This window comes from Lynx canadensis, chromosome D3 (assembly GCF_007474595.2).
Source record: "Lynx canadensis isolate LIC74 chromosome D3, mLynCan4.pri.v2, whole genome shotgun sequence".
Lineage (NCBI taxonomy): Eukaryota > Metazoa > Chordata > Mammalia > Carnivora > Felidae > Lynx > Lynx canadensis.
Genome location: NC_044314.2, coordinates 64,932,123 through 64,946,463, shown reverse-complemented (window position 1 = coordinate 64,946,463; position 14,341 = coordinate 64,932,123). Strand labels below are relative to the sequence as shown.

Here is a 14,341-nt window from a genome sequence, read left to right as displayed (position 1 = left end):
ATATTTAACAGACGTCTTCAGATACAGGTGCCTAGAAGGGACCTTGGTGGTGTAAACTGTGGCAACTATTGCTTCATCTTCAAAAGGCCAAGACTGAGCACCAGCCCCCTACAGCACCTACTGTGCTCATGCATTGGGAACCAGCTGTTTCTCTTTTGTAGGGGGCTCCAAGTGTGGGGAAGGGCCAATGCAAGACGCACCCTAGGAGAGGCACCAGTTGTTTCTGTGTTTCACAGGCATTCATCAGGTGCTAAACTGACTGGGAGGTTGATATGGGCTGAGAGCCTCCAGGCAGCACTGAGGAGACACCGAAACACCAAAGCCGCTGCTGCCACCACCGGCTGATGCAAGTTTTATTGAGACAATGTACAAACAGGCCATGGAAACAAGGGTTCTGATGCCGGGATCAGTAACGTAAAATGAATACAAAAATAAAAAGGCACTAATCTGTTAAGAAAAGACACTCAATGTTCTAAGAATATAAGTCATTTAATACTGTTAATTTTATAGCACAAAATAAAACAAGCTATGATCCCCAAAAATAATTTTAAAAGCTTACACAGAAAATATTATTGCCTGAAGTTTATGATCTTTAAGTTACAGGTCAAAAGTTTTGTGTTGTTGTTGTTGTTGTCATTTTAAAACACACAGTGAAGACCGTCTAGAAGCAAGGCCACTGTTCGTCCTGCAGAGACAACAACCCTGTGTCAGGGAACTGTCCTTCTACCCCTTTAGAATATACAACCAGCTCAGTTACCACACTGATATCAGTTAACCAGAGTTAGGTCTCTGGTCCCAGAGGGTGGAGTTTGAGGCAGAGCTCAGTGGTGTCCACAGAAAGCATTAGTCTTAGGTACTGTGTTAAAACAATCAAAAGTCACTCATTTTAAGAGGTTAATGAACATAATATTAAAGGATTAAATTATAAACACCTGGCAAAAAAAACAGATCATCCCTTTTCAAAAATAAAATGGTCATATTCCTCTGAGCAAACATTACAAGAGCAGTGGCCGTCTGCCTCGGCCTGTCTTGTCTGTAAACAGCTGTAAAAGAAAGTTAGCACGGAGCCAGGGATCCTTGAGCTCCAAGGAGGGAGCAGCTGTCTTTCCTCCCCTTTCAGTTTTCCAACATGAGCACAGAAGGTGTCTTGTCTGGGTGACCAAAGTTGTCAAATGGCAGCTAGTCAACGCGTGCTCCTCTCTAACTATGCCATCAGGTGGTACCACACCATGAAGAAATGACAAGAACAACTCCTGCATGGGAGGTCCTTTTCAGGATAAACAAGTTTTGAATCAAACTGTCAATGCCCTTCATAATTTGTTCAGTTCCCGAGTTAATTTAATATCCAAATATCTTCTTAGGTGACACACAGTAGAGCAGAGCCAAGTAGCAATAATGAACAATCTTAAAAGGAGACCAACCAAGGAGGGAAGGCAGCTCCTCTGGAAGATTCGCATTGCTTTCTGAAACAGGAAGTCTTTCCCAATCGCTGGGGAACCCAGGCATGAAGCTGAGGCAAGGATGCGGTCTTCTGTATATTTAGTGTGATGAAGAGAATTTCCCTGCCTGATGAGAAAACTAATAAGGTAAGTCAAAAAGGTACTACTTTTGGCACGTATCTTGAGAGTTCAGAACTCAAGGTTCACCATATTTCAGGCTCCCAATCTCTTGGGCAGCCCTGGAGACATGTACGTGGGCTGAAGTGACAAGCAGACTTATTATGAAGCCAAAGTAGGTTTGTGGGGTGTTCTGATTCTGAAGTGCTCTACACGAGGTGGGTCTTGCCATGGGCCAGCAGACACAGCTGAAAGGAAACCCTGCTTTCCAAAATGGCCATATACTTCTTATACTCTGAACCAACTATTGTCACCAAAAAGTGCCAAGCCCCTCAGCTAAATTTGGCTAAAAAAAGTCTTAAGGTTTGTGCCTTCTTTAAACAAGGCACATATAATGCTCACAACCCCCTTAGTACTGGGTCACTGGTTGCAAGGCAAGTGCTGCGTCCAGGCAGAGAGCAGGAATGCTGCCACACACGTACCACTTACTGTGGGAGCTAGGCTGGGCCCGAAATGAGTATGAGGCAACTACAACAGAGAGGCACCTTCAGAGCAAGAAGTGGCCACAGTTCTCCCTGACTAGGGAGAGCAGATTGCATTTTTTTCTGGGAAGACCACAGACAGGCAGCCAGTGATTTTTTTCCCAACTGATCATTAACTTTATCGCAAGAACACTTTCAAGATTCTTCCATATGGCAGATACCAGCCTAATGAAATATGGATTTAAAGACAGACTGCAAAAGTGGTTGTTTTGCTGGTTCCGTCACCAGAATATATCGCTCTAGCCCTCCAAACCTAAGACCCTTGGGACACAGGGCCATGGCTACAGCAGATGCTCAGCAAATGATGCAGTTACTCATTAGGTGGCTGCTACATTTCTAGGTCTTCTGTATTCATTCTGAGCTGAGGCCTGTCTTCACCAGTTTCCAGAAGGGAGAGCAGACTGAACTGCATGAAGGTTCCAGAATCCTAATCTGCTATGTGCACCAGTCGAGGGATCAGCCACACATTTGTATCAAGCGGGCTTATATGAACAGCCCTTTTTTTAGCTAACAAGGAAACAATAACATCAAATTGCTAAATGGTTAATGGTTCTCCCTAGTGACTAAAATCTTAGACATTAAATGCAGTAACCAATTTCCAGAGCTTACATTTTCTTTGCCTGAGGGCATCAGGGACATACAGACTGGGGAACCAGTATTAGCAGCACCATCTTTCTCTGGCAGCCTTGTGAACTTGGGCTGTGGTGGCGAGGAGTGAGCCTCAGTGAGTAGAATTTAAAGATTCATTAATTATTTCAATGATTCTATGAACAACTTCATTTTTTAAAGAAACTTAATTCCTATACCTTAAAGGGGTGTATTCTCTGAAACAGTAGACAGAAAATTGGCCAAGTGCGCCCCCCACATTGCTCCTGTCACTGGCAAACAAGGTAAGCAAAGGTTTCCCCAAATCACCCCTCACTCTGATGCTTTTGGGGACAATGTAATCCAAGAGGCCATGCACACAGCTTGGCACGCTATGACTGATTTTTTGTGGGCTGTTTGCAATATGGCAAAACAAGGTACAAGTGGCAACCAAGACAATAAAGGCCTCTGCTTCAGGGCTGTTTTTTCCTTTAGTTACAGCAGCTTCAGTTTGGAAGCTCAGAGGCACGAGTCATTCCTTACAATACCACAAAAATCCAACCCTCTAGTTAAAAACCTGTTCAGAACACACAAATCTAATTAAGTCTTCCAAAACCAAACCAAAAGGAAAAAAGAAGAGCCAGATTTGGGGAGTTAAGGACAGAATTCCCTCTTCTGTAAGGTTCATTTGCTCTGTTCTTCAAAGGAAAAACAAAATGGCAACTGAGCCACTGCTCTGTGGAACAGCAATGTGCAATGTCTCGTCATGGCCTCAAGCTCCATCTGATGAACATGATAGAATCAGTCACAAGTACAAACAGGGCAGTGATGAGAAGACAGACCCTTTCCTCGTCAACTTCTCTCCACTTGTGTGCTTCCACCAGTACTTCCAGTTTATGATCCAAAAGAACTCTAAAATCGGCTACTCTTGACAACACGACTATGATACAAATGCCGAGGCAGCCACTCTGTGCATTCCAAATGGGTGTGAGAGACCGCCACTCTGCAGAAAGCTGGACATCGGCAATGCAGTGTAACTTGCCTATGAGAGAGAATGCTTTCCCACTTCAAAGAGACTATGACAGGCAGAACAACGAAGCAGCAGGAAACAGGCAACAGCAATCACTCGTTTTCATCAGGGTTTTGAGGGTCAATGATTTTGACATGCGTAAAGGGGAAAAGCCCTTTGCGCCCATTCACTTCGCCTTCCCACTGGCCATTTATATTCATTCTTGTGACTTTCACAATGTCACCAACCTGTAAGGATGGAGAAAGAAGACAAAGTCAGCATTTTCTCTGCAAACAGAAGAAAAATAAAGTTTATTTATTTATTTTTGAATATTTATTTTTTGAGAGCGAGCAAGTAAGCGCAAGCAGGGGAGGGGCAGAGAGAGGGAACAGAGAATCCCAAGCAAGCTTCCTACTGTCAGTGCAGAGCTGGCTCGATCCCATGAACTACGAGATCATGACCTGAGCCGAAATCAAAGATGGATGCTCAACTGATTGAGCCACCCAGGTGCCCCAAAGAAAGTTTACTTTATTTAAAAATAATTTTTTTGGGGGGGGCGCCTGGGTGGCTCGGTCGGTTAAGCGTCTGACTTCGGCTCAGGTCACGATCTCGTGGTCCGTGAGTTCGAGCCCCGTGTTGGGCTCTGTGCTGACCGCTCAGAGCCTGGAGCCTGTTTCAGATTCTGTGTCTCCCTCTGTCTCTGCCCCTCCCCTGTTCATGCTCTGTCTCTCTCTGTCTCAAAATAAATAAACATTTAAAAAAATTAAAAAAAAATAATTTTTTTAAACATTTATTTATATTTGAGAGAGAGAGAGAGAGAGAGAGAGTGAGCACGAGAGCAAGAGCGTGTGCACATGCACAAGCGTGGAGAGGGCAGAGAGACGAGGAGACAGAATCTGAAGCAAGCTCCAGGCTCTGAGCTGTCAGCACAGAGTCTGACACAGGGCTCGAACTCAGGAGCTGTGAGATCATGACCTGAGCCAAAGTCAGAAGCTTAACTGACTGAGCCACCCAGGCACCCCAAAGAGTTTACTTTATTATTTTGTTTTTGTTTTTAATGATATTTATTTTTGAGAGAGACAGAGTGGGGGAGGGGCAGATAGAGAGGGAGACACACAATTTGAAGCAGGCTTCAGGCTCTGGGCTTTCAGAATACAGCCTGACATGGGGGTTGAGCCCATGAACTGTGAGATCATGACCCGAGCCGAAGTCGGACGCTTAAGTGACTGAGCCACCCAGGTGCCCCAAGAAAGTTTACTTTTTTTTTTTTTTTAAATGTTTATTTATTATTGAAATACAGAGAGTCAGAGTGTGAGCAGGGGAGGGGCAGAGGGAGAGGGAGACACAGAATCTGAAGCAGGGCTGTCAGCACAGAGCCCAACACGGGGTCCGAACTCACAAACTGCGAGATCATGACCTGAGCCGAAGTCGGACGCTTAACTGACTGAGCCACCCAGGCACCCCGAAAGTTTATTTTAAATAATACACACTGTTTTATCCAAAGGAACCTACCAATAAGCTCACTGTACTTCTCTTCAGGTGCCAAGAATATATAGTAAGTGAAGCAGCTTCTGAGCATAAAAGCACCCTTTTTTCTCCCCATCCTGGTTACTAACTCCAACAGGACAGAAATGAACACTTAACTCTCTGAGGATGGTTACAGTGAAGTCACACACACACACACACACACACACACACACACACACACACACACACACAATGTGTCTCCGCCTTAATTTACATGGGGTGGAACTGCTGTCACCAAGACCTCAGTAACCATGCTGCTTTCCCCAAGCAGCAATAATGTCTCCCTGAGTTGTCCATTCCTGGCTCCCCTCCCCTCTGTGGGGCAGTCACAGAGGGAAGGAAGCTCAGCTTTGAACATCTTTTAAGGCCTATTTTAAATTAAAAAAAAAAAAATGTTTTATTCATTTTTGAGAGAGAGAAACAGAGTGTGAGCAGGGTTAGGCACAGAGAGAGACACACACAGAATCTGAAGCACGTTCCAGGCTCTGAACTGTCAGCACAGAACCTGATGCAGGCCTCGAACCCATGAACCATGAGATCATGACCTGAGCCGAAATCGGACACTTAACCGACTGAGCCACCCAGGAGCCGCTTAAGGCCTATTTTAAACTGCAGGGTGGTAGGAATTCTATCTACTATCAGAGGACAGGCACCAATTAGGGGCAGCTCTACTCATCAAGGGGAATGCAGCAATTTTGTTTTGGAAATGGTTTTCAAATTGTTCTGGAGACCCACAAAGCTCTAGGGAGGTGTTTTAAGGGCCCAACAAATGTCTGATTGGGATTTCAACTTTTTAAAATTGTATTTTATAAAATTATAGTAGGAAAAAGTACACTGAAATGTGCCACTGCCAAATTAACCTGTGCTGCTCTGCTAGCTGCTTTTCATGCAGACCTTCCTTGGAATGAAGCTTCTTTTGCCTTGTGTCTGATTGAAGACTCCCCCAAATGGCAAGGTAAAAGCTACAAGACACCTATCACTACTTGCAACAAAACACATTCAGAAATAAACAGAATGCTAAGATGGATCAGACTGCACTGGTCATTCATGTTATTTCATGTTTTTTTTCTGCCCATCGTAATAGTCCACTGTCCCAAATGCCTTTTTAGCTAATTCTTATAAATCTCAACTTAAAAAAAAAAAAATTATACTTACATAAAAACTTTTATATCTGACATATAGTGGGGTTCCATGCAGTATTTCGTTTGGAAAAAAAGGTTCTTCTGCTAAAGTTACTGGTCCAGCAAGCTGACTGCTGGCCTGGAATGATCAAAGATCCCAGGGATGACAAGGCAGCTTTAGTAGTTCACGTGCACACAGATCTGGGCCATTAAGGCTGCCTCCGTAAGTGTGAAGGCAGACCTCCTCCTACCCCTGGTCCCTTCTCCAAAGCCCTGGAGCTCAGAGGCTTTGGGTGGAGCCACAACTACCCCTCTTGGGTTACAAGGTGGGTCACTACCCTCTGAAGAAAAGGAGGTTATGTTTTCTGAAGCAAATCCAGAGAAGGAAGGTAGTCTTTGAAACAGTCACTTGAATTAGTTTATAAGATGACTAGGCACCTGGGTGGCTCAATCAGTTAGTTCAGCATCTGACTCTTGATTTCAGCTCATCTCATGATCCCAGGGGATCCTAGGCCCCTCACTGGACTCCACGCTGAGTGTGGAGCTTGCTTAAGATTCTCTCTCTCCCTCAACAAAAAAGACTAGGACCAAACAGAAACACCAAAACAACAACAACAACAACAACAACAACAACGTTTACAAGGTCACAGGCTGGTTCACCATGAAGCAGGGGTAAAAGCCAGTCAGCATCCAGTCCTGGCCATTTGTGTCCCTGCCATCTTGCACAGTGCAAAGGCAGCATGGCCCACCTGGGCCCAGGACCACTCAACCTCCCCCTCTCAAGTTCTTCTCACCAAGACACCCATTACTCTTAATGGTGTATCCTCACAATCTCTTTCTGTGAACACAGACTGGCTGTCCTGAGTTTTCTACCTCCTCATCCTCCATTTTTTTGCTTTTACTATTCTACTTGTAATTCCTCAAACCTACTGAGAAATAAGAATGAAGTCACTACATTTACACGGAAAACAGCATTATTACCAAATGAAGCCTCTTGCCTTATGGAAACCAACTTATTTTGAGTACTAGATAAAATGAAAACGGAAAAGGGGCGCCTGGGTGGCGCAGTCGGTTAAGCGTCCGACTTCAGCCAGGTCACGATCTCGCGGTCCGTGAGTTCGAGTCCCGCGTCGGGCTCTGGGCTGATCGCTCAGAGCCTGGAGCCTGTTTCCGATTCTGTGTCTCCCTCTCTCTCTGCCCCTCCTCCGTTCATGCTCTGTCTCTCTCTGTCCCAAAAATAAATAAACGTTGAAAAAAAAATTTTTTTTAAAAAATAAAAAAATAAAAAAAAAATAAAATGAAAACGGAAAAAAGAACTTTATCCCATGAGGCTCCCTGATTAGAACACAGTAGAAAATCAGTAAATGAAAAAACAAAAAACAAAAAAACAGTGCTCTAAGTTCCCTGTCTAAATTCTGACTCAAAACCCTTTATTCAGGAAAACCACTAATTCAACTCAATGGTAGGATGGCTTACAAAGAGTTAACCTGGTAATGAAGAATTAGATTTTTTTTTTAATTTTATTGTTTTAAGTATGCTCTAGGCCCAATGTAGGGTTTGAACTCACAACCTATGACCAAGAGTTGCATGTTCCACCCAACTGAGCCATTAAAGGCATCCAAGAATTAGATTTTATATGATAAAAGTTCTAAGACAAAAAAAAAAAATGTACTTCAGTATTCAGTAGTAGGTATGTATATGAGAAAAATGGTGTAAAAAGCCAATTGTATATATTTATAGATTATTATAATTATTTTCAAATTCATGTCATGAGCTCAACAGAAACAATTCAGCTCGTTGAACAATTAAAATCTGAAGGTAACAACTGAGAATTCTATTTTTGAGATCTGCATTAAAAACTGAGTTGTAGGGGCACCTGAGTGGTTCAGTCGGTTAAGCATCTGACTTCGGCTCAGGTCATGATCTCATGGTTTGTGAGCCCCATATTGAGCTCTCTGCTGTCACAGTACAGAGTCGGACTCAGATCCTATTCGTCCCACTCCTCCCCCCTTGCATGTGTGTGCTCTCAAACAAACAAACAAAAACATTAAGAGAAAATTTTTTTTCAATTAAGTTGTGAGGGGCGAGGGTGAGGGTGAGGGTGAGGGTGAGGGTGTGTGTGTGTGTGTGTGTGTGTGTGTGCGCGCGCGCCTGCCTGCCTGCCTGCCAGGCTCAGTTGGTAGAGCATGTGACTCTTGATCTCAGGGTCATGAATTCAAGCCCCTCATTGGGTGTGGGGCCTAATTAAAAAAAAAAAAAAAATTAAGTTTTAAAATAGTGGAAAAAAGTTACAACTGAAAAGACTGGTTTTCTTTGGCTTTGCCTTAAAAGGAAATAATCTGAGGGAGAGTAAATTGATTTAATAATAAAAATTAAGTTTTAAAATATTTGAGACATACTAAAGACTTCTGAATATATTGACTGTTTTATGATTAGTGCTTGGAATCCAAAATTACTTTCTCCAAGTCGTAATATTTTAATTTATGGATAACAGAAAAAATTTTTAATGTTTATTTTGAAAGAGAGAGGGTGCATGTGAGCGGGGGAGAGGGGTAGAGGGGTAAAGGGAGAGACAGAGAATTCCAAGAGGTTCCATGCAGTACAGAGCCCAATGTGGGGTGTGATCCCATGAACCGTGAGATCATGACCTGAGCAGAACAAGAGTCAGACACCTAACCAACTGAGCACCCAGGAGCTCTGAGAAATGTCATTTTTATTCATAGCTAGGATAATCATACAAATGTTTCTTTTTTAATTTTTTTAAATGTTTATTTATTTTTGACAGAGAGACAGAGCATGAGTTGGGGAGGGGCAGAGAGAGAGGGTGACACAGAATCCGAAACAGGCTCCAGGCTCTGAGCTGTCAGCACAGAGCCTGACACGGGGCTTGAACTGACAGACTGAGAGATCATGACCTGAAGTCAGACGCTCAACCGACTGAGCTACCCAGGTGCCCCAAATGTTTCTGATAATTATGAAAAATTTCATATTCTATGAAGTGGACCAAGGATTTAGTTGTTTTTTTTTTTTTTTTTTAATTTTTTTTTTCAACGTTTATTTATTTTTGGGACAGAGAGAGACAGAGCATGAACGGGCGAGGGGCAGAGAGAGAGGGAGACACAGAATCGGAAACAGGCTCCAGGCTCTGAGCCATCAGCCCAGAGCCCGATGCGGGGCTCGAACTCACGGACCGCGAGATCGTGACCTGGCCGAAGTCGGACGCTCAACCGACTGCGCCACCCAGGCGCCCCTCAAGGATTTAGTTTTATAATTTGTATACCCTTCTCCTACCATACAGAGGTCATGAAAAGGGAAAACCCTAATTATGATTATTTCTAATAATGAAAATCTTCAGATCTGTGTATAAGTAAGTTCTAATGTGAATGAGAACCTTGAGTTATAGTAGAGACGTTACAGAAATCATGTAGCTGGAAGCTGAAGTCGATGGAAATCTGGAAAAATGGTTTATGTTCAATCTTATCATCTTACTCCATTAAAAAATTATAATGTTTAAGCACAAACATACAATAATGAAAGTGAACCCGCAAGTTAAAATCAGGTCTAGGTAAGCAGAGAGCTTCTGCAGGCAGGAGCTACTAAGATGCTACAAATCTAGACCCCTACCGACAGACCACATTTCCCAATTTCCTCAAACTTGTACTGCACCTGCTCTAGAACCTTGCCCTCTTTGAGCCTTTCAGTACAGGAACCTGCTGTCTCATGTCTGGAGCACAATGAGGCCAACGAGATGAGGAGCTTCACCGCCTGGCCTTTCTCACTCACACACAACATTCTTTCCTTATCTCCTTTTCACCTAAGAAAACAGATCTATTTTTCAAATAATGAAATAGGAAAGAAATGAAAACTCACGGATAGAAAACTATTGACATAATTAAAAAAATAATTCTTTTAATGTTTACTTTTTAAAGAGAGAGCGACAGAGATAGAGCATAAATGGGGAGGGGCAGAGAGAGAAGGAGACACAGAATATGAAGCAGGCTCCAAGCTCTGAGCTGTCAGCACAGAGCCTGATGCAGGGCTTGAACCCATGAACTGCGAGATCATGACCAGAGCTGAAGTCGGACGCTTAACTGACTGGGCCACCCAGGTGCCCCAGACATCATTCTAAATGAACTTCTAGTTATTGTTAATTACCACAAACAAAAAATATAATGAATGTATTAAAATAAATACACAGAAAGGCAAGGACAAGTAAGAGGATGTGTGGGTATATACCTGTAGAGAGGATTTGGTGAAGAAAGGGATGGGGACCAGGTGAAGAAACGCCCAGGTGGACTCTGCTGTACAAAGGGACGATGGCCCTAGGGCACCTGGGCAGTCTGTAAGTAGGCTGGCACTCAGAGCCAGATCCGACTCTGCCAAGATGTTAAAAGAAAAAAAAAAAGGCTAAGGCAAGAATGAGCTGAAACTGGAAAGAAACAAAGTTACAGTTTGGGGCTAAAGGCTGTTGGCAGACGTTGGGCCCTGTGACTGAAGTTTTTATTTGCTCCACTCATTTGATGTCCTGCAAAAAATACTCTGGAATTTTGTTATTTTATCTATGTCTTCCCTATCTTCAACTGCACTCCAGATGCCCAGAGAGCTTACATTTTGCCTGAAGTTTGTAATCTTAGCCTGCCTTAGCTGATATTTGATAAATGTGAAAGGAAACGAGGCCTCACCTTCCTGAAAACCTGGCCTGGGGCAGCCCTCTCTCACATCTTGGGTGAGTCCATCCCTCCAGCTAAGGCCCCCTCCCTGGTTCCCCCAGCCTCTCACTACCTGGCTCTACCAGTGTAGCCATCCTGCCCTGATCTGGCTTGTCATCTTATGTCACCCCAGCCCAATCAGCCCAACTCCCAATCACCCTGCTCTTCTACAGCCAGGCCCTACCTACGACAATGACTACTGCTCCCACCATTTTACCAAGGAACACCTGACAGTCCAAAGTCAATAGCACAAGTCCAGGTGTTACCTCTGATGCTCTATGGCACCTGAAGTGGGAGACTTCACCCACCCTTCTCACTTCCTGCTGCTTAGCCCTCCTTTTCTGTGGTATTCTATAAAATAACCCCACTATCAGGTGGGTACTTCCCATCTGGCATTTGTGGAAAGCAAGGCTCTGTCAGGTCGGGTCAGGTGCCTCGTTTTCCAGGTTTCTGGCAGATTTGCCCAAGGAGACTTCCACAGTCACCTCCTCACCCCTAACACACACCACATGGCACTTTCTGAAGGAGGAAACTTGTTTTGCTCATTTTGCACTCCAAGTCACAGGTCTCTTGTAAACTACTTTCTGGAGAAGTCTGCAGAATCAAGGTTAAAGAGAGAAGAGAAAATTATTGGATGATGTCCCCCACTTGCTGGGGATAGATGGCCAAGCAGAGAAGCAAGGTGCTGGAGTAACAGGCACAAGGGCCTAAGGGCAAAAGACAGACCTTTAAAAAATATAAAGATAAGTGGGTCACTGCTCTGCCTTTTAAACCCCTAACACCTTTTCTCTGCACAAGAGCAACATCCATACTCCAGTCTTCGAGGCTCTGCTTAATCTGGCTTGACTCTTCCCATCTCTGACCTCGTTTCATGGCTTTCTGCACTGCCTCCACCCTCCCCCCGACCAACCACATTGGCTTTCTTTCAGTTTCTCAAACTTGCCAAGCTCTTCCTCAGATATTGACTGTAGGACAGATGCAAGGACATGATGTAAATGCAATTCTACAACTGCACATCTTAAGATGCTATTGCCAAGCTGGTCCTAAGAAACCTTGGACTTCCTCTCTTCTTCCAGTTTGAAGACATGTAAGCAACCCTGATCAAAATCAAGGACAAAAACCAAGGACAAAACCAAAATCAAAAACCAAGGACAATCCAAGTCCCCTCATAACTACCTTATAGAGCTGCACACGCAGACAATGAGAGCAGGAAGTCTCTCTAGGCCACTGTAGATGGAGCATTTATTCTGCTCAGAGAACTGGGCTAGGTTCTATATTGTGTATTCAGGATACATATGATGCATCTTGAATATTAGACCTACCTAAAACTAAGGTCTAAGGTCAACAATAACAGGATGTAAGCAATACCTTGAATGCCTAAAACAGGTACAAAGTAGCACTGTGGTGGCTTATGCTATGTACTTGGGAATAGGGCAGAACTGGACTGATGCACTGCATCTGCCACTTCCAGTGTCTATATGTCTGTAGCAGAATGCTCAAGCTGTCCAAGTCTCAGTTTCCTTCTGACTTTGACAGGTTCTTGTAATAATCAGAGGAAGTACTATAGGGGAATTGTTAACCAGGCCACTCAGCTAAGTAAATGGTAGCAGTTATCAGAGTGGGGATTCCAGAATAGAATCCAACCCCCACACTTATGCTCATGTTCCCAGCTGGAAGCACTCTGGGAAGAACTGGAATCAGTATGGAGAAGAACTGTATTAAGGTGGGTTTTCAACCTTGTTAGTAACAAGGGTCCTCCCAAAACTGATGATGGGATGGGAAAGATGCCATATCAGAATGAGAGAAGATGAGGGGCAGGCGTGAAAAGTGGGGGTCTACTAGGTTACTGTGATGGACACCAAGCAGCTGAAGAAGACAATGGGAAGGAGAAGGTGAGTCAAGTACTCAAAACTGCCAAGAACATTGAAACCTCATGCTTTCTAATTAACTTGTGATTTTGACAAGTCTTTACAGAATACTTACCACACCATTCTGCATCATCAATTTAATAAGATTTACTACAGATCTATTGTAGCTCAGTTCCCATCCTCAAGGAACCTCTGTCTTCACTGTGGTATAGAAAATAAATAATCTACTGTCCAGATATGGTAGATGCTCAATGAATGTTTGTTAGAGAATAAACAGTATAAAAAACAGCAAGTGGTGGTGTGGGTGCCTGGATGGTTCAGTCGGTTGAGCATCTGACTCTTGATTTCAGCTCAGGTCATGATCTCATGGTTGTGGGATTGAGCCGTGTTGGGCTCCACCCAGAGTGTGGATTGTGCCTAAGATTCATTCTCCCTCCCCTCCCCTCTCACACACACACTCTCTCTCACACACACACTCTAAGGAAAAAAAAAGAAAAAGAAAAAAGGAAAGAGAAAGGAAAAATAAGCAACAAGTGGAAGAAAAACTGCACTGAGTCCATGCTGCAGAGAAGAGGAGGATCTATTGTTTTGACCCAGGGAACCTTGACCAATAGAGAGAAGTCAAGTTTCAGGTTAGGAAGAGAGAATGGGTGAGGGACATCTGATGGCCACCTGACCATTAATGCATCATTCTGGCCTTGCAGGAGCTCTCACATGTCAAAACACAGCATGTCATTTCTCATGCTGGTTCTAGCTCAGTCCGAGGTCCTTCACAAGGGGAACAAGCCCCAGAACACCAACATAGAAAAGATGCCCTGGCTATGTTATGCTGCCTGCTGCCCACAATTACAGGCCTGGCTATGGACCAGCTTCTTCATGGCTCCACTGAAGACTGGGCTCAGATCCTAATATGCCATCTTGCTGCTGCTCTCATCACTCCTGATTCTGGTACAATGCCCTTCTTTTGGCTTCACAGCAGAAAGACGGAGCCCAAAGAACCACTCACTTCAGAGAGCAGATCAATCTCGAAGTTGGTGGTATCAACTCAGTTCAAGAACTGTACTTGAAGATGTGGCTAACTCTATCAGATCAAGAAGACACACATACCTTATGCATCAACCTTACCAGGAATGTCACCTATGACAATCCTAATAATTATTGGAACTGCCACACATCGGAAGGACACTATTCAGTCCCATTCTTTGTGTCTGGTGAGGACCATGCAAGAAGGCAAGAGGACACTTCCTGGTGCTGGAAATAGTTTCCTATAGGTCTACTTGTCCAGAGCATTAACAGAAGGGCTCTGGAAATAACTCTAATGCCTGACTTCTGGCACTTGATTCCAAGAGTAGCCAAAGAGCTGGAGGGCCCAAGCACTGGCTACCACAGCAGCTTTCTGCTTCCTCAGTTCAGTTATTTTCAGA

The 14,341-nt window shown here is 43.9% G+C and overlaps 1 protein-coding gene across 1 annotated transcript in view; it reads right to left on the bottom strand.

Annotated features, from left to right (window-relative positions):
- Window positions 1-321: 321 nt before the first annotated feature.
- The window catches only part of CRKL (CRK like proto-oncogene, adaptor protein), a 39,591-nt gene continuing 25,571 nt past the window's right edge, over window positions 322-14,341 (bottom strand). The window contains exon 3 of the mRNA XM_030292337.1: window positions 322-3,940. Coding sequence (XP_030148197.1) covers window positions 3,806-3,940 — 135 coding nt within the window. The 3' untranslated portion in view covers window positions 322-3,805. The remainder of the gene's footprint in view (window positions 3,941-14,341) is intronic.